The sequence below is a fragment of the Thermobia domestica genome, chromosome 17, assembly GCF_964235325.1.
Source record: "Thermobia domestica chromosome 17, izTheDome1.hap1.1, whole genome shotgun sequence".
NCBI classification, from domain to species: Eukaryota; Metazoa; Arthropoda; class Insecta; order Zygentoma; family Lepismatidae; genus Thermobia; species Thermobia domestica.
The window spans coordinates 5,634,534-5,654,648 of record NC_137470.1 but is presented as its reverse complement, the minus strand read 5'-3'; the positions used below and the strand labels follow the sequence as shown (position 1 = coordinate 5,654,648).

General features: G+C 34.8%; 1 protein-coding gene across 4 annotated transcripts in view; it reads left to right on the top strand.

Moving 5' to 3' along the window:
- Positions 1 to 19,782, top strand: part of LOC145674559 (protein bric-a-brac 1-like) — a 1,152,100-nt gene extending 1,132,318 nt beyond the window's left edge. For all 4 annotated transcript variants that reach the window (XM_081744738.1, XM_081744734.1, XM_081744736.1 and 1 more), the window contains 2 exons: positions 9,574 to 9,722; positions 17,031 to 19,782. In XM_081744738.1, coding sequence (XP_081600864.1) covers positions 9,574 to 9,722; positions 17,031 to 17,978 — 1,097 coding nt within the window. In that variant the 3' untranslated portion in view covers positions 17,979 to 19,782. The remainder of the gene's footprint in view (positions 1 to 9,573; positions 9,723 to 17,030) is intronic.
- Positions 19,783 to 20,115: the final 333 nt, after the last annotated feature.

Sequence of the window (20,115 nt, the reverse complement as noted above, 5' to 3'; positions counted from 1 at the left end):
TTCAGCGTCCGAGGAACAGGTTAAAAAGTAAGAGATAGCGAGTAATGTTTTTTTTATATGGATTCAGCGTCCGAGGAACAGGTTAAAAAGTAAGAGATAGCGAGTAATGGCTTTTTGATATGGATTCAACGTCCGAGGAACAGGTTAAAAAGTAAGAGATAGCGAATAATGTTTTTTTATATGGATTCAGCGTCCGTGGAACAGGTTCTATCTTTGATGCTATTCCTCTATTGCAACCAGTGGTTATAGATGTACTACTTCAAGTTTTAGGACTAAATTCCCATAGTTTGGAAGTCTAACGTAGTTTCACACTGTGAAATGATACTCGCTTCTTTAATTCTGTACCTGAGAGCTAAAAGAACATATTAATAAGAAACGAAAATTAGTGGTGAAATAAACGCCTGATGGCCATTCGGATACAAAATTATATATGAGAACTTAACGTTTCCTTGAAAACTTTCATTTTCATGCAAAAATTTGTAATGCATTCGACAAATCACATTAATATTACGTTAAGGGCGTCATTCTCTCTCTGCTCATAGAATTTACAGTTGTGTCGTTTAGTTTTCAAGATATGAGTGACGTGTTTCCAGGAAAATTGCATCTGTAAACATTAGAATTTTATCTTTGCAAGCTAAGGTAAGAAAATTTAAATATATATTAATTATTGTAAGCTAAATAAAGCTTATTTCATGTTTTAATTCTTCTATGCAAATTTAGCATATATTTAAGTTTTATTCCTAGAGCTTGTAGAGATATTTTCTTTTTAATATTTCCTGGTATGATTTTTCTCAAGAGCATGATAGTATATATAAAAATAGGACAGTCTACTGGTAGAACCTAATAATTAAGGAAGACGAACTAAACTAGTTTTAAATAGTTTACATATTTCTGTTTCAAGTTAGTTACACAACTGATGGATATACTGAGAACTATTCAGTATCTTAAAGTTTTACGTTACTATTTGCTTAATCACAATACACGGCCATAAATGACAGTGTTTATAGCATCATAATATGGGTATCTCCTTGCAGTGTTCGACTTCAACAGGTTCTAGTCCATTTGCCAATATTATTAGACGGTTACGTTAAGTAGTAAAACAGTGTGGCTGGATTCTTTTTTCTTTTAGCTCAAAGTAGGTGAGTGAGAAACTTGATATTGTTGAGCTACAGTGACAGAATAGATTGAGAATTGAAGATATAGAAAGATGGATTCACGTCAGTTAATATATGTCTCCAATGTAAGACATTTAGACTACTCGTAATGTGAAGTGAGAAAATTCTTGATTAAAGTGTAACATTTCAAATGAATCCACTACTCGATTTCTTCTTGGCTCTTGTGAAACATTGCTTGGACACAGAGTCGCTGATAGAATCCTTGAGTGTATGGTAAAGAATCGTTTTGCACCAACACTCCATGGTGTTAGTTACAGTTAGATATTTTGTCGTCATTAGTTGCACAGCAAAATAATTACAAAATTACTTGAAGCTATTGCAGAAATTTTCCGAAGTTTATTAAGTCATATTTGTGTTTGTTATTCTGCAGTATTCTTAGAAAAGTGTCGAAAGGTGGAACATGTACCAATTGATGAATTTTATTTCTGAGCAAGATAGTATGTGTGTATACGATAGGTTACGCGTAATTTTCGAGTGTATGGTGAAAAATGAATTTCTTTTAAACCTAAAATTTGATGCGGTACGATGGCCGTGTCTTTTATTGAAATGTAACTTATATTGACATTTACAATCATTAAACTCTTCATTATGACAGCACATACTACGGGTAATGAAATATAACAAAGTTATCATATGCTATTCTTACGCCGAGGGCTAATAGTTTCATTCCCGGTGTACGTATATGTGTGTGTGTGGTACTTGATTTCGCAGAACTAGGCAAAGTGCTAGAAAACATTTACCAAATGTTCTTTCACGATTCCCAAACTTAAAGAGTGGTCCCATGTACCCCCCGAAATTATCAAGAGATGAATTAATGTACTCGTGTCCTGTGATAGACAATGGGCCCTATACTCAACTATGAAACTATATAACGTGATAAATTCTCGTTGAAAAGGATAAATTAGGTCAAAAACCTCCAAATTTTCAAAATTTGGCAAATTTTCACCCATAAAAGGGAGCTAGGTGGCTTACCCAAATTTACAGAGGTACATAATATGGTCGTATACTACCATACCAAATTTTTAAATTTGGAAATCTTGAAACTAAAAGTTGTGGTCCTGGGCCCCCTCTCGAAATTTGAGAATTGGGCCAACGTACCCATTGCCAAAATTTAGACGGGATGGTCTTAGGTACTATGGCCAAGGACGCAGGGCACAAAACTGACGCATTTATTACTATTGTATTATTCAATGAATTTTAGGAATATTACGATATCCACAGTTTAAAACGTACGAATATTCAACTAGTAATTTAATAATTTCTTCATAATTGTATAATGCTTCTTAATGCTGTTTAAGTGAGCTAATAATTCTTTCCAGGATATTGCCCTTTCTTGAACAGTTTCTCAGAATTGATCAAGAAACCGATTTCTTGATAATGAGTAACATGTCAAAAATAACAAATAGGCTATAGGAAATTATAATTATGAGAAATAGAATTGTGCTTGTTGTGTTGTATGATTTCGAAGTAGGGTCACTTACTTTGAGGTAAGAACGCAAACTGGAAATATTAGAGAATAACATCTTGAGAGGAATATTCGGACCCAAGAGAGACGGGCATGGGAAGTGGTGAAGATTTCATAACAAAGAACTGCATAATTTATACAGTTTCCCTTACATTTTTAGGGTCATTAAGCCTGGGAGAACTAGGTAGGCAGGTTAGATAGACAAAATGGAAGAAAGTAGGAACGTTTTCAAAATTTTAACTGGAAACGCAATCAGAAAAGACCTTAGGAAGACCTAGGTGTAGGGTTGCCAACCATTCGGTATTTTACCGGACAGTTCGGTTTTTGACTTCCTTGTCTGGTGTCCGGCACGACCTTAAAATCGGACGTTAAATGTAAAGTAATTTTTGCTCTAACTAGTCCTATTTTCCGTTCTATTCAGATTTTTAATTACGTGGAAAGTAGATTTAGATGAATCAGAAATCTAAAATGAACCATCTGATCACAGCATTTGATAACCGGCTAATCACGGCCATAGCACAATTCCATTCCGCTACGAATTTGTTGTTCCGCCGCAGTGATGTTACCGTTTGAAAGGTTGCAGTGATGCCAATTTGGCCTATTTTTGGCTAAATCTATCATATTTGGAGAGGCATTTAGCCATACAAATATATGAAATGCTTATAGCCTTAAATATAGCTTGTTTTATGCAATTCTTGCCATTTTGTAGACTTTTTCTTCTTCGGAGTTGAAGACAAGAAAATTTACTGAACTTACCAAAACTGTTAAAGCTCAAAAAAAAAAAAAAAAAAAAAAAAAATCAAGAGCATAGCTAGCACTGCTTCATCCTCAGCTACATCTTCCAATTAAATAATGCATCCAGATCCACCAAAAGTATGTAGGCATTATGAGACATTTCCAGTCCCGGTAAGACTTATTTTTCAGGTATATTTTGTGCATACCATAATTATATTGCCAATTATATTTGCTTTTCTGTTTTAAATATGATCAATTATTGATGGTACAAAAATTACATGTGCCGACTCAATTAAAACTGGAATAAATAAGTTTAATAAATGCTCCAAAAGTAAATAAAGTTATTAAATTCGAACTCCGAATCGCTCAGTTTTATATGAAATAACCACTTTCAGATTGTTCACATTTTTGACGTGCGATGACGTCATAATTTTAAGAGTAGTTCTATACGTACTCCAGGAAGGTGTCCGGTATTTTCAAAAGTTGGCATCCCTACCTAGGTGCCGATGGGTAAACAATATTAGGATGGATCTAGCAGAAATAGGAATACAAAATAGAGACTGTGTCCAGTTGCCTTAAGGATAGAAGTCAATTGTGAGTTTATGCGTCATTGAGCCTTCGGGTTCCATAGGCCATATAGCTAGTTATATAGTTAGTTAAGAAGTAGAACTTAAGGAATTGTATGAATATTTTGTGAATCCTACAGTGTTTTGGAAACAGACGCATGTAAAATTATTTGGAATCTTATAACCACCTTAATCAAATAGCTCATGAACAGGTGTAAATATAGGCGCTAATGTATCATGAAACTGATTTTAGCACTGTTTCTCTGGTAACCTCCGTATATAGTAAGTTTGATAGAGTATTTATCAGAACGAATGAATGATTTTTTTTTTTTCGTTCATAAGTATGTGGCAGTCCTCAATATCTAAAACGAATTTGACCTATACAAGGTTGAAACATTACTCACATTAATTACGCTATTTAAAAGTTAAGGGCGTTTCTTGTACAGATAATTTAATTTCTTTTGTTAGAATGGGGCGTCGACCAACACTCGCCCCCGTCTGTTTCTCTGTGAATTAACGCTTGCATTTACACCGTGAGTAGTCTCCAAATTTGTTACATATTTGTGCGAGAATACCGAGAGAAATAAACCTACAATATTGTTAAGGTTTAACGTAAAAACTTTGTTCAAGAATGAGACACATATCATGCTTTTCATTGTAACACTATTAAGACGACAGTACGTGCAATGAGCGGTAAAAAATGAAATATTTGCAAGTGAATTCTAATGCGTAGTTTGACAAAATTGAAAATACTGATTTCTGTCATTATAAGTCGGCTTGAAAAGGGAATCATCCGTAAACATTACCGTCTCTCACTCAGGACACCGACAGTAGCACGTTCACATGCCCATTGTAACCTGAGGTGATGGTTGTTCTAAATCCGTGGAAGCCGATGCAAAGTTATGCATGCCGTCAGTTCAGTGTTCACCTGACGCTGTCAAACGGTCGACGCAAATAAGTCCAACGGTGGTCCAGCGATCTGTCACGGTTGTACGGATAAGATGTATGTCTTTCCCTAGTGTGGTCACACACTGCACTTCTTTGTACGTCGATTCGTGTGGTTCTTTTTCGCCCATTGCTCCCACACGCACATTGCTGTCGTGATAATATACTGTACGCGCACCAACTTCTCGGCACGAGAAGCCGCTGTTAACGTAGGTTGATCATTCTGTTGTGTTCGGACGGAGTTGTCTGGTTTATATTATGCAGTTTTGTGTCGACAAGACGTAGTTGCCAACATGTACGGACAAACATTTTGAGTGCTGCGTAAGTCGACCTTTCGCGGTACTACCATGTAGAAAAGAGATACGCAGAATTAAGCTCTGTAATACGCACTACGTTGCATCTCGCATGCTAGCGAGATCTAGCGTGCGTTGTTTAAGCCACTTATACATGTTTCTTCCATGAGTAAGATGACAGCACAGTAAATAAGTCTTATTCAATAATTACAGCTTTTTTTTTTTTTTTTTTTTGTCAATTTTCAAGGGAAAAGTTGCTGGACCTTGCCACGAGAAATGTTAAGTAGGTGTTATGCAGAGTCGTTCTGACGCGTGATTAGTGCCAAACTAAAGAGTTCGACTAACATATGTTTCCTGTAGTAGTCAGGTCTTTAGTATGACGATAATCATATGTCAAAACAACTCTACATAAGGCCGAGTATGTTTGCAGATGTGCAGAAATTAAAATTTATTTTATTTATAAAGCCATGTATGATCGTTTGTTCTATTGATTACGAGACATATGAAAAACTTCTTTTTACATGTCCTGTGGTTAATTATCATCTAAATAATGATAATTAACTATCATTTAATTATCATTTGATTTGAATGGATGTTGGCACTTGCTGACTAACGCTCATTCGACTCGATCAAGTTTGAGTTGTAAAGCATAATATGATTGTTGGTAGTTGAAAAACAAACACGATTTTTTTGGCTTAGTCTCGTGGCAATAGATGGAAACTATCGTCAGTACACTGTACTTCCATCACAAGTGGTTTACAACCTACTGACGTTTGTGATTTAAACATGAAACAACAAATACATGAAAAGGTTCATTTGGCTCAACAAACAAAAGAACTAGGGTTGATATCCGTTGCGAGAAAGGAAGAAACCTCTTTGCTTTAGGACAATTCACACTAGATGTCAGTATGAGCGAGTCGATGCTGCTACCATCTGAAAGTTGAAGATCTGTATCACACTATCTTGACTCTTCTAGTATCTTTCCTCCATGGTACTACTGCGATTACCAAACTAGAGGGCACTCCTGAACGTGTAGTTATGTGTCAATCCACTGAAATTGTAGTCATTAGCACATCATACGCGCTTCTTATAAAACTTTCTAGGTGTTGCAACTTTCACAAACAGCAGTGTATATCGTGTATATATAGAACAATACCAAATTAAGAATATAATCTTTCCATAAATTGGTGTTGGTTATTCTACATAGACATAATAACTATCCTCTGAGGCCCTTTCATTATTCAACCACATTTAATATTTGTGGTGTGGAGGGTATAAGAAGAATATGTAACCGAATAGGGATGTGTTAGTCTAGCGCAATAAATAATAAAACACAAAGCCAGTTAGCGCTAGATTTGTCTCTAATGCATACTGTATGTATTATATAAATCTTGTTGCATTCTTGAAATAAGTTGATTAGCCAACATGTAAACAGCTTGTAAGATACATACATTAGTGACGTGTTTCGGAGACTATAAAATCATGTAAATTTATGTCTACGCGAATTATCTACTGTTAACCACATACTACTACTATGTAGATCATTATGTATAATATATGATTCATATGCTTTCGCACGGCTAACAATATATGTTGAAAAACTTTAAAAAGTCGTTGTGTTTAACCATGTTAATATTAAAATATTATATTAGATAAGAGTGTAGTAGCAGAACCGGCTCTACCATGTGTGCAACACGTGCATTTACACGGGGTGGCAAGCTTCGAGAGTCGGTAAAATCTGTCATAACTATATTAATTAAAATATTTCTTGTTTGAAACAGACTTCATGATGATAAGAGTTAAATTTACTAAGCTGATCTTGTATTTGAATACTACATTCATAAATCATGTTTAGGTCGCATTAGTTGAACGTCACATGGACAGTGCTAAAGCAAGTGATCAAATAAATCCCAGCATGAATTGCTTGATTGTTGACAAATACAAGAACTCAATTCTTGAACAGTAGCGAACGCCTATTCCATTTAGTTAGTTATCTCAGTTTTTGTACGAAAACTAGTCTTGTCTTTGTCAAAAACAAGTTCCTTATCATTGAAGGTGGAAACAAGATTTTAAAAAAAACAGATGTAGAAGGAAAATCGAGAAATAAAGATAAAAGAGGTAGTTGCACTGGAATTGCAAACTGATATATTGAGATTGAGACTCGATATTGAATTTTATTTAAAAGAAAAGAAAGAAAGAAAAAAGGGAAAAAGAGAGAGAGATTACCATCTTTCCTCTGCAGGTGTGTTTGCTTTACCTTTCACTAACATAATAGATTATTACTTAAAGAAAGAAAAACAGATACAATGAGATTGTATTTGTAGTGTTTAGGCTTTTCTGGGTTCGAATACACTTTCCCTCCCCTTCATTATTCATAATGGGGTACCACACTTAAAATCGTGGCTTTTAAGATCTGTTCTTCCTGAAGAAAGAGGGTCTGCAAATTGCCTAGGGCCGGCCCTGTGTAGTAGCGTAGAGCGCTGATATCCCTTGAACAAAGTAATTCAAATACTTAATGTGTTTTCCTTTCACGGACATACTGTCTTTTTACAGAAACCAAAACAGATAGTGAATTGTTACAACCATGGGTTCTAATTTCACGCCACAAGTTAATTTGTGCGAAAGGTTCGCAAATAGTTATGAATTGCTAGCCCTAAAGACTAAAATTTCCATTCTACTGTTACCACGAAAATTAATACTAACCAGTCTTCTTTTAACATCAAATGTAATATATAATATTTGTCAGGTTCAATTCCATGAAGACGAGAAACTCTCAATAACCCCCCACCACCACCCACACACGCTAGCCTTTCATTTGACTTTCTTTTTCATTTACGAGCGTTGTACTCGTATACTCTTCCACAGAGTGCGAAAAAATTCTACTAGATGGCAGCACAATACAGGGGACCATTGATCTTCCATCCCTAACTAGACTAAAAGCAAATTGCGATGGACAAACTAGGTTCTGGAAGTGTTTCTGCCTGATAAAATATTGTCTCACTGTTAGCAATTATATCTTTTCAGTTGAAATGTTTTAACAAATATACATTTTTAAATAAACTTGAAAGCTGTGCGTAGGAACTTGGGGGTTTCACTTAGACTTACTTCCTAATAGTGTCACTTAGTGAACACTTTTTATAATACTTTATATTCCCTCTGTCAATTTTTGTCACTAGTTTAATAGGTGTTCTAACAATTAATCGGAATAACATGTAGTTTTCTTAATCTGTCTGTAGTGTTACTTAGTGTGGAGACTTCTTGAATGCATATAATGTTTTATATATTATAACGAATTTCTGGCATAAAATATGGGATATAAGATGTTGTGTCTTGAAATTAGACTGAGGATCTGCACCAGTTTGAAATGTAAAGCCATACTTCAGCCCGAGGTAGTTGTTACTGTATTGTTGAAACTCATCTGAATGTTATACGTGTCTATAACTGAACTATATAAAAGGCTATCCTTTGGCCCCCGCGTTTGTTCGCCCTACGACTTTGCACCTCTTAAATCCACAATTCTACCGAATTACAAGTTTCTTTTCGTATTTCAACTACCTAAAAGATAAGATTTTGTATCCGAAGAAAATGCCCATTTTAAATAATACGGGAATTTCTTCATGTTCCCTTTGGACAACTTAAAATCTAAAAATATTCACTTTTGGCAGGTTTTCTGTGGGTTAGTTGCGGAAAGCTACAGCATACCAAATTTCATCTTTCTAATCTTACTGGCAGTGCCGAAACTTTTTGAGGTGTAGAAGATGCCCCATACAAATAACATGGGAAAGATTTCTCAATTTTCCATAAAACGAGTCTACGGTTGATTTTTTTTTTTTTATTTTTTGTGATTTACTTAGGTAACGATAACTAAAACGTACAACGTCGTATTTCAACTTTTTATTTCAATTTCAAGTACCTAAAACATAAGATTAGCGGACAAAAAAAGGCCCATTTAAATAACATGGGGAATTTCTTCACCTCCCTTTAGACCCATAAAAATTAAGAATATTCACTTTTGACAATTTTCCTGTCGGTTATTCCCGAAAAGCTACAATCATACCAAATTTCAACTTTCCACGTCAACCGCAAGTACCCGTTATTTTGTGTCAGTTCATGTAGTTTTATATATAGTTAAGATTAAGATACCCAATCTCAAATAAGTGTTTGCGTTTAATTTCTCGGTACTATTATTATCAACATTTGAAATTAACCTTGATGGCGGTTTAAATTATTTTACTTGCGTTAGTAGTGTAAACTTAAACCTATGTTACTGTATTCACTTCTATGATTTTCTCACTCCAGTTGTACGTATTAATCCCGTTAAGCAAAATGTGTTTAATTTGTTTGTCAGAACCTCAATTATGACAGAATGTTTTAAAGATTCTTTTTCTTTGCAGATCTTCGACCCAAAGGTCGAGGGAGGCCTCAGCGGATTCTCCTAGGTACATGGCCTGAAGAGCATATTCGAGGAGTTATCAGAGCTGTGGTGTTTAGGGATACACAACATATCAAAGAGGAACCCCATCTTTCATATCCGCGAGTTCAGGTACAATGCATTGTTTCTTAGATTTATTTTCTGTTTTGAAGGCTGTTCATTGAATTTTCCAGTGTATTTTCAACAAACTTAAAAAGCTCGTTACTGAATTCTCTATGTCTGTGTGTGTGTGTGTGTGTGTGTCTGACTGTCTGTCCGTCTGTCTGTTATTTGCGATTTTTTCAATTTTGAAATCTGTATTCGATAGAGTATCAAAAACTATCAGAGCAAGTGACTACATTTTTCGCGTCAGTCATACCGTTCCCGAGATATTGGCCAAAAAATGGCCGACGCAAAAAAGTACTGAGAAGGATGAAGGAATCAAAAAGCTCCTCCTTAATTCTCAAGTTTTATCCTTGATAAAAACTGCATTTTAACTTGTTTTCCAGTCTCTCTACAAATATATAAACACACAGTGTATGTTTGACATACACCCCTATATTATTTTCTCCATACACCCTTCTAAAATGTTAAAGCGTATCTTCTTAGTAGCTGGAAAATCATAAAATCGAACACACACAATTCCAAAGCTACCTTTTGTTGTGAAACAGAGCCCCAATGAACAGCTTTTCGAATCTACTTTGTATTGGAACATTTTGTGAATATGTGCAGATTGATTTAAAATGTTGAATATAAATTTAACATTTCTTTTGAAAAATCTTCTAATTCTCTACTTAGTTGTATTCTAATATAGATCGACATTATGTCGTAAGCTAAGATTAATTTAGATTAGAGTAGCTAAGATTAGGTTATGTAAGGTTGGCTGCGGCAAACTTAGGTTAGGCTTGGATGGGTTAATGTTCCTTAGGTTACGTTCTATGAAATAGTAGCTTATATTGTATTAGTGTAGAGTAATAGTTTTGTATCTTAGGTTTCATTATGTTACTGTACTATTTTTACGTACTTCGTAGATACCAATTAAGTTGTTTCATACTGTACGTCCTTTGTTAAATTTTAGTTTTGCTGAATATTAAGTTTTTAATAATAATAATAATAATAATAAAGATTATATTCTACACAAGATCGTTAACAGTTAACGTATCTTTAAATACCAATATGTTATTAGTAATTTATCCAAAGTAGTCGTCTTCATACCTAGAAGACTAATTTTACTAATTAAATTATTTGTATAAATGTTAGAAGCATCTTTCAGTGTATCAGCAATATCTGTTTGGCACCATGCAATGTATTCCATTGCATTTTCCTTTGTGAAACTATTCACATTCAAAAAAAGTAAAACTTAAGTACACTATAAGTAATAAACAGCTTTACGTAGTTTTAACTGTGAATAACATTTATCATACCTTAAGACATCCAAAACATATAAATTTGTGTTTAGTTTCGACGGATTTCACACATTTACCGTTCCCGAGGTATTGGCCAAAAAATGGCCGATTTCCGGAGATTTAAGAAGCCATAACTCGAAAACCATAAGGTATAGAGAGATGATATTGGTGTTGATCAATACTCAAGAGGATGGTGAATATTTTGGTATCAAATAGTAACCGGTGGCCACTTTGGCCAGTTCACCAGTGGCCATCAGTTAGTATCGTTAAAAATGTTTACCATCCTCTGAGGTATTGATCAACACCAATATCCTCTCTCTATGTCTTACTGTTCCCCAGATATTGACTAGAAAAGTTGAAATTTCGGGAGATTTAAGAAACCATATCTCGGGAACCGTAAGTAATAGAGAGATGATATTTTGCGAATTTTTGCGAGAAATAGAAGAAGGTGCTGATAAAAAGATTTACTTTTATATGCAGGAACAATCACATTGGTATTCTTCCCGCCCCATCTCTCTATTCTTTCTAAGTTCGTTCTGACAATGCTCTTGGAGCAGTCTCAACTGGTTTATATTCTGCATTTTTTATATTATTAATATACAAATTCCATGTCTGTACATCCAACATTTCTAAAGAAATTGATAATTACGAAAAACTGTTTAATCTCCGTTCTTTTTCAAGTAGAATTTTTCGAAATTGCACTTTACTCATAGTTTACGATGTGTGAAGAACATTTGTATGATATTTCAACATCCTCGAGAGAGAAAAACTTAACTTCATTTCCATTTACTGAGATATTTAATTTCATCAAGTCCTGTTTTGTCTTTAGTCCAGGAACTGCGGACAATATTTGTTTAACATTTCAATTTGTTATAAGCCCAACGAATTCTGAGATCCGGCGAAAGTAAGAAAAAAAAAAAAAAAAGCCCAAGTGTTGATCCTTACGGGCTTCTATTTTGTGAAGCTCTGTCCTATCTCAGCCTAGGGTTCAGTGAGAACATCTGTATAAAATTTCAAGCTCGATCAATCGGTTGGATTTGACTTTAGCGTCCCTTTCAGAAGCGAGATACGTGGAACTATAACTAAATGTTGAATCCGAACCATATGAGCTCCCACCAGGAATTGGACCCAAGTCTCCCTCGCCAAAAGCGCATACACTAACTTATGAGGGACTTAAAATTTCAAGTTCCTAAAATTAACAGTTTCGCAGATTTCAGAAACGACAGAAAATAATTTCAAGCCCGTTTTCTCCCTTAGTTTGGTTAGAGTTTATCATCCCTTTTTGCACTGAGGCTATACAAGGTATGGGCCTACAGCTTAAGGTGAAATCCGATGGTTTTAAACCTGAAGGTTTTCCCGCCGGAAATCGAAGCCGATATCTCCTGCGCTAAAGGCACCCATACTAGCAACTAACCCAGTAAGAAGGACTTTTTCTTCCTTAGAGGTCGCATTTTGCAAAACTTCAACTTATCGTCTACCTACGGTTCAAGAAGAGCATGATTTGGAGGTCTGGTGAATGTTGTGAAACGCTTGAAACAGCTTTTGCACTCCCCCTTACAATTTGTATTTTGCACAACCCCGTCTTATACTCCACCTAGGGTTCAAGAACATTTATGCGAAGTTTCAAGTTTCTATGCATAACGGTTTCTGAGATTTGGTGAACGACGAAGGTAGTTTCTAGACCCCCTTTGTTCTCCTTTGGTTCGCATTTTCGAAAATCTCGTCTTGTCTACAGCTTAAAATTCAAGGAAAACACTTTTATAAAATCGAAAGTTTCTAGACCCAACAGTTTCAGTGATTTGGTGATGATTGAATGAATGTCATTAGATTCTTTTAAATTTGTATTTATTGTAAAACAGGGTGGATTGATTTAAATCAGTCTGATTTAAATCACGATTTTAATCAAGATTTAAATCACTTGATTTTTTAAATAAAAATCGTTGATTAAAATCAAATTCCGAAATGAATTAATTTAAAGTGAAAGTAAGTAAAATCCCGTTTCTCTTCTGTTATTACGATTATGGAAGATAATAATCATAATACAGTGAGACTCAAATGTATGTAAGCCCAGCATGAAACGAGTATCATGTGGGAATTATCAGGGAAAATCCCGTTTGAACGGGTTACGGGTGAACCCTGCTTTCTTCTCTTTGTAACACAGGGTTGTAAAATTTCTGTTCCAACGGGGAGATCACCATGGACATTTAAGATGAAAGCTCTTTTGTGTTCATGTCTATTTGTTTGTTTCCAGATAATAGGGGCGTATTTAGAGGGTTCGATCCCCTCTCCGAAACAAAAAAAAAAAAATTAGATTTTAAAATTTTGGGCGAAATTTATGTACTAAATACATAGAAGTTCCCAGGGTGCGAATTACCGGGGGGGATGAGGGGGATTTTCCCCCTCAATCACATTTTGTTCCCCCCCAAAGAAGTCAGCTGAAGTATCCCCACCGGGGATGATCGCTTTCCCCCTCAAACTATGCTTAGTATAACTCCAAATTTCACTGATTTTTGTTATTTCTTGTAAATTTAATCTTCTAGCTGTATTTCGAAATGATCGATGTAAACTGTTCAGTTTTGGTCATTTCTACTTACCACCTAATTACCCACTATTTTCAACGTTGTTTAGTAGAACTATATTATTATGACTACGGTTGTTACTTGGAACTGTACCTTCGTATCCTTCAGTTCGTCATCGTTTGTGAATTTGAATGTACCGGTACTAATTGCGTATAACAAAGCCACATATAGATTTATAAATGTTCTTAGCGGTTGGCCAAGAAGAAGTAAACAAATAGCTTCTTCTACCATACTTGGCGAAGTTCGGATATGTCATATTCATCCTCTATATTTGTATCGATTATCATCTTATTTTAATTTTTGTTATAACATGTTATTTCATTTTCCAGTGTACTCTTTGTTAGCACATGGTCTTCATTCCCTAGTAGTTTGTGTGTATGCAACTCAAAAGTTGCATTTAATTTGTGATAATTAGCATAGTAATCACTGACTTTTACAGTTTACAGAAATGAACTTTTGAACATGTACTCAAAATATGAGATATAGGTATTCTCTCGTAAGTATGTGTTAACGTACACGCTGGGGGATACGCTCCTAGTGAGCAGACATGTTAATGAAGATTATTTTTAGGTGAATAAGCGAATAATTCAAGATTTGCTTCCGCATTTGTTAATACGACTGGTTCTCCGTGTCATTGTTCGTGTCTGTATAAGCATTTCAACTGGAGCGGGTTTTTTAAAGTTAACTCTTCATTTTTCCATCTTTTCGCTGTACAGTTTGCTGTCCACGCAATTAATGTTGTCTGAAAAACTTCAGTGTAATGTTTTACTTTATTTGAATAACGTAGCCCATAGTGAATCAACTCATCTTCAACCTAACAGTAAAGTAATTTTTAAGTGTTGACTTTCTGTGCCCATCACGGAATCGATATTTGGAGGAAAAAAGTCGTGATGAGCACAGCTTTAGCGGGAAGTAGAAGCACAAGCTCAAAATTTGAATTGAGATATTTTAAATATTTGGCCTTCGATTTGACCTTGATGTGAGAAATCGGGACCAGCAACAATCCATTTCTTATTTGATAGGCTAATATCTAGATTTTCTTAAAATAATAATAATAATAATAATAATAATAATAATAATAATAATAAAATGTCCGGTTTAACTGATAATTTTAGTGGTTTTCACAAGACTGAAGTAGATTTCTTTTCGCAACCTGTATGTATTAATGCAAAGTGGAAGCTTTCAATATGAGTGGAAAAATTAACATATGCTTGTGATTATGGCTATCGCTCGAGCCGAATTATTAACTAAATAAACCTTGGAGAGCTACGGGGACAAGAGTGAGTACAACATTAAAACACGTTCAGAAAGGTTTAGTGGGATATGTGTATGTCAGACAATATATATGTGCATAGTTATTGTCGGTAGATTTATTAAATTAATAAATCTCTTATTTATTACAGATGTCACACACACACACACACACACACACATATATATATATATATATATATATATATATATATATATATATATATATATATATATATATATATATATATATATATATATATATATATATATAACCTTCAGACTATGTCCTTTGGCCTAATTTTAATTCCCCCCAATATAGATTATCTAATTCGCACACTGGAAGTTCCTCGGGATCGTAATACGACAAATTTTGGATGCGTTAAAATATCGAATAATACTTTTGATAAAGTGAATGCTTGACCCCATTGCAGAACATGCCGCGATCTGCGATGTGATCGCAGAAAATTTGCCGCGCCTGTGCAGGAAAAATTGTAAGAGGAAATAAAATAGCCAACAGAAAAGTATAAAAACGTGCCTGCTATGTATAGATGTCTTAAATGCACGGACAACTCGCATTTGAACTGTTTTTGACGTCACATAAAGCATATTTTTAACAATCACAAGTGTTTCTTCTTCTGGAACTGAGCATCTTGATTTTTTATTTTGGAATTCCTGCAGGGAATTCGTGTTATTATTCAGTTCAAAATCTCTTATCATCGCGAATTGTGTCGAGGAATTTGAAGCTTTAAAATATATAAAACGATAATTATGCCTGTTGTGCTGTATGGTTGTGAAACATGGTCGCTTACGCTGAGGGAAGAACGCAGACTGAAAGTATTTGAGAATAAAATCCTGAAGCGAATATTCGGAACCAAAAGGAACGGAAATGAGAAATGACGAAAACTTCATGATGAGAAACTGCATAATTTATACCATTCACCAAACATTGTTAGGGTCATTAAATCTTGGAGGTTCAGGTGGGCAGGACTGTAGCGAGAATGGAAGAAAGTAGGAACGCTTTCAAAGTTTTAACTGGAAGTCCAATCGGAAAACGACCATTAGGAAGACCTAGTCGCACATGGGAGGGCAATATTAAGATGGATCTCGCAGAAATAAGAATACAAAATAGAAACTGGATTCAGTTGACTAAGGATAGAAGTCAGGAGAGCTTTTGTGAACATGGGTCCATAGGTCATAGAGTGAGTTAGTTAATTTTAGGCGAAATTTATGTACTTTATATGTATTTCGTGCCGCTAGCTAGTTCCAATTGTTTAAAAATATGCCCCTGCCAAATATCAGTAACTTTCGTGAAAAGAAAAGTGTCATGTTGATATACATTGCTGTACTTTTTCCTTAATGCTTAAGAAACATTGTTTGGGATTGAAATAGGTTAACGATTGGGATTTAATTCAAAATTAAAACCCAATACTTTCACTTAAATGACATAATTAACATTTAATACTAATTCCTAATGTTTTCTCTTCAGTTCGCGACTTGTATCATACGAAGAAAAAGATTTGATTTAAATCAAAAAAATCGATTTAAATCAAAAAAATCAACAAAAATGATTTTTTTGAAAAAAATCATGATTTTTTTCCACCCTGTTGTAAAATATTCTTCAGATGACAAAGTTTGGGGATGTTGAGAAACACAGCAGAGAATTATTAATCTATAATTATGTATTTTAACAGATAAATGTAGGGATGTAAACTTAACTGATCTCTCTTAATAATGAATTATAAATTGTTGTTGTTTAAACATAATCTTCGATAAGGTGTGAATACCACTATATTGACACTTAAAACACAGGAAATAAGTACTAACATATCTGGATTGCGCGGGAGAAACAGTGTCAAAAAACAGGTTTTCAGGAGGCGATTTTTTTTTTTTTTTTTTTTTTTTACCAAGCATAGTATGAATCATTTATACTAACAGTACCAAGACACAATTATTCAACTCACGTTTAGAATTGACTTACACCAAGTTAACCGGAGGTGGATCATGACACATAGATCTTCAATTTTGACTTACCTCATTTTAGCCAATTTCTGACTTATACCGTTTCTCCCGCCCAGTCTAGATATGTAAGCTTAGTTTCAACTGAGAAATTACATGAGAATTTAGAATGATTTGGAAGTTGTTAGTTTTGTATTCTTCAAATGAATCCATTCTGAGTTTCTAATAGCTTTATTTATTTTTAGGATCCATTACAACCCCAAAACTATGCTGCTGCTACAAATGGTCCAGAGCCTGTTCCCGGCCAGACTTCATCTCCAGGTGCAGCTGCAGCAGCCGCTGTGGCAGCAGTAGCCCAGGGTCTGCGGCAGCAAATGTGCAACATGGTAGCAGCGTCAAACGCAACATCAGTGCCTGGATCAGCTGCTGCAGCGGCCGCTGCTGCAGCAGCTGCTATTCTAGCCCGTGAGAACAGTGAACCATCGCCTGTAGGCAACAATTTAGGCCTTGGAGGAAGCGTAGCGGCTCTTGGGATGAACAACGCTTTGTCAGCTGGAAACAATTTAGCAGTAGCTCTTGGCTCTGGAGCTGGAGACCCAACGTTGGGAGCAGGCATGTTGCCTCCAACCAGAGGAAGTCTCGGCCTTAGTACAATCGGCGTGGTGAGTAATGCGGCTTTGGGAATCGGTGGTGGAATTCCTGCAACAAGCAGTCCTGGAGTAACTGCAGTCAGCAGTAACAATTCTCTTGGAGTAAACAGCAGTGCAGGTAGCAACAGTACCACTAGTAGTAGTAGCAGCAGCAGCAGTAATTCAAATAGTGTGAGTAACAGTAATAACACCAATGCAGCGAGTGGATCTAGTAGTAATAACACCACCACAACCACCAGCAGCAGTAATAGTTTGACTGTCAATAGCACCAGCAGTTTACCTGCAGGCCTTGGTATTGGTGGAATCAACAGTAGTAGTCTTGTAGGTGTGGGCAATACCGTCGGAGTTGGTATTGGTGTTAGTGGGATGACGTACAAGCCCCCTGTTAGCTTCACAACGCCGAGACCTGAGGAGTTATTTCAAGAAGACATTGAGGAAATCGTAAAAAGTCCTTTAGAGGCAGCGGAAAGCCCTTTGAAAGAAACAGCAAAGGATTCTGTACCGGTGAAGATCGAACAGACAGCTGAGAGTCAGAACGATTAATATGTGTCTTTATAATAATGTAAGTCATTATTTAATGTGGTATATATTCATATCCATACAAAATCGCTTCACCTAACAATGATGGTAAAAGTGAAACATAAAACATGAAAATGGTGAATGTGCTTCGAAACGTACATGCAGGCCCTGGACTGAAAAAGAAACAAACAAATAAATAAAAACACGCATTCTGTGTTCTTTGTCTCCTCTTTTTAAGTTGGGATTTTTTTTTTTTTAAATTAAAGATTTGTTCTGTGCTTCATCGTTGGTGTTAAACAGAAGATAACAGTGCCATTCCGTATAAATAAGTGAAAAATTCATTGACATTTTTATTATATAGTTTTCGCCCCTCATGTGGAAGTGTGTATCTACATAATGTTGAGCAGCCGTTATGCATTCCTGTAACAATGCTATTGTGCTGATCATAGCGTGTGTATTACTTTATCGTATTAGTTATTAATAATGTAGTTTTTTTTTTCTTTCCCCTTATTGAGGCATTGTCTATGCCGTAAATTTCGGCTGTGACTATGGGCAGACAAGATACAACATTGTATTCATTTCCAGGTGGTCATTTAATTTTCTCTTTAGATAGTCACCTGGTATATTTATATAACATGCATAAATATACTGTATATTAGTACTGAAAATGTTTTAATTTACATGATGCTTTATGAGATATTAATCATTGTCCCCGCGTTCCCATTTAAGATATATAAGTAGCATAATAGTAAATCCTTATTGTTACCATACAGTGTTTGTTACCAAATTTACCACGCTGTAAGTATAATGCTTACATGGTTTCTTTTGTTTATAGTTTCTTCATTATTTCTGTCACAAAGGTTATACCTGAAAACTTTTAATTTTCAATTAGCTTATAACTGTAAATTTCTATATTATAGCTATACATGAATAGATATATATACATATTATATAATTGCCCTTTTTCTATATTCATATATATGCATAAATACATTTATAATATATATATATACATACATATATACGTATATATATATATCACACGTTTACATTCGTAATACAGTGTTAAATACAAGAGTAAAAAAAAATAGGTCTTCGTTTTCTCTTTTGTTATTCCTTTATTTTTTTCTATTACGTAATACCGTATAATGGCATATGTTACCATAGTAAGCATGTGTGTGTATGTATATATATATATATATGTATCTATATATATGTATATATTTATATGTACGTTTATCTCTCATTTATGTCCGTATAACAGAAAGTGATGCCTTGTATAAAAGGGATGTATTAACTTGTACATAAAATATATCTGCTCCAGAGTAATGTATCGCATTGTGTGTTTCATGGAATATATAAGGGATAACTGAAATGGTAATAGAAAACCATTTTTTTCTGATAAAACTTGGATGGTCAGTGCATTAATCATGCAACCAATGATTGCATCGCAACAACAGCAAAACTATTTAGGTGGAATATAGTCATATCACAGTAAGAAATAGTGATTATACTGATACATCAGATGCCTATAATATTATATTTGACTTTTTTGACACCATAAATAAAGGCTTCCGATACTGCAGTACAAAATAATATATATGATGTCAGTGTTTCAAAGATTGTATTAAAAATGATAATAAAAATAGTGTCTGCCCTTCTTGAGAAAATCTTTGCTTGTACCTGTTAATGAAAAACAGCCTATGTTGGGTGTGGACGATTTGCAAGTGTACAAGAATTATAAATTATTCTGAACAGTGAGGAAATCGAGATTGTCACAAATGTTGCTTCAAAAGAAGTGGAAATAAATAATATTTATACAAAAAAATGTATGTGTGTGTTCTACCACGCGGAAGCTGTGCTTCTGTACTGTCAGTGCTAAACATGTATTGTTTCTTTTTTGTATGGAAAATGTTGCCAGTTAGAGTGACAACATTGTGCTAAAAAGCAAACAAAAAAAGTGGTGCTGTCTTCACTTTTCTCAGCATATTAGTAGTGAAAAAAAATTGTAGATAAATTATAGTGTATTATTTATATCTGCAGTACGTAATTCGTATATTTAAAAAAAAAATCTGTAAACAAATTTGGTTTCATCCTGAGCTAAATTGTGTGAATATCCCTCCCCCCTATTTTCTGCAAGTTCATATGTGATACCACCTTG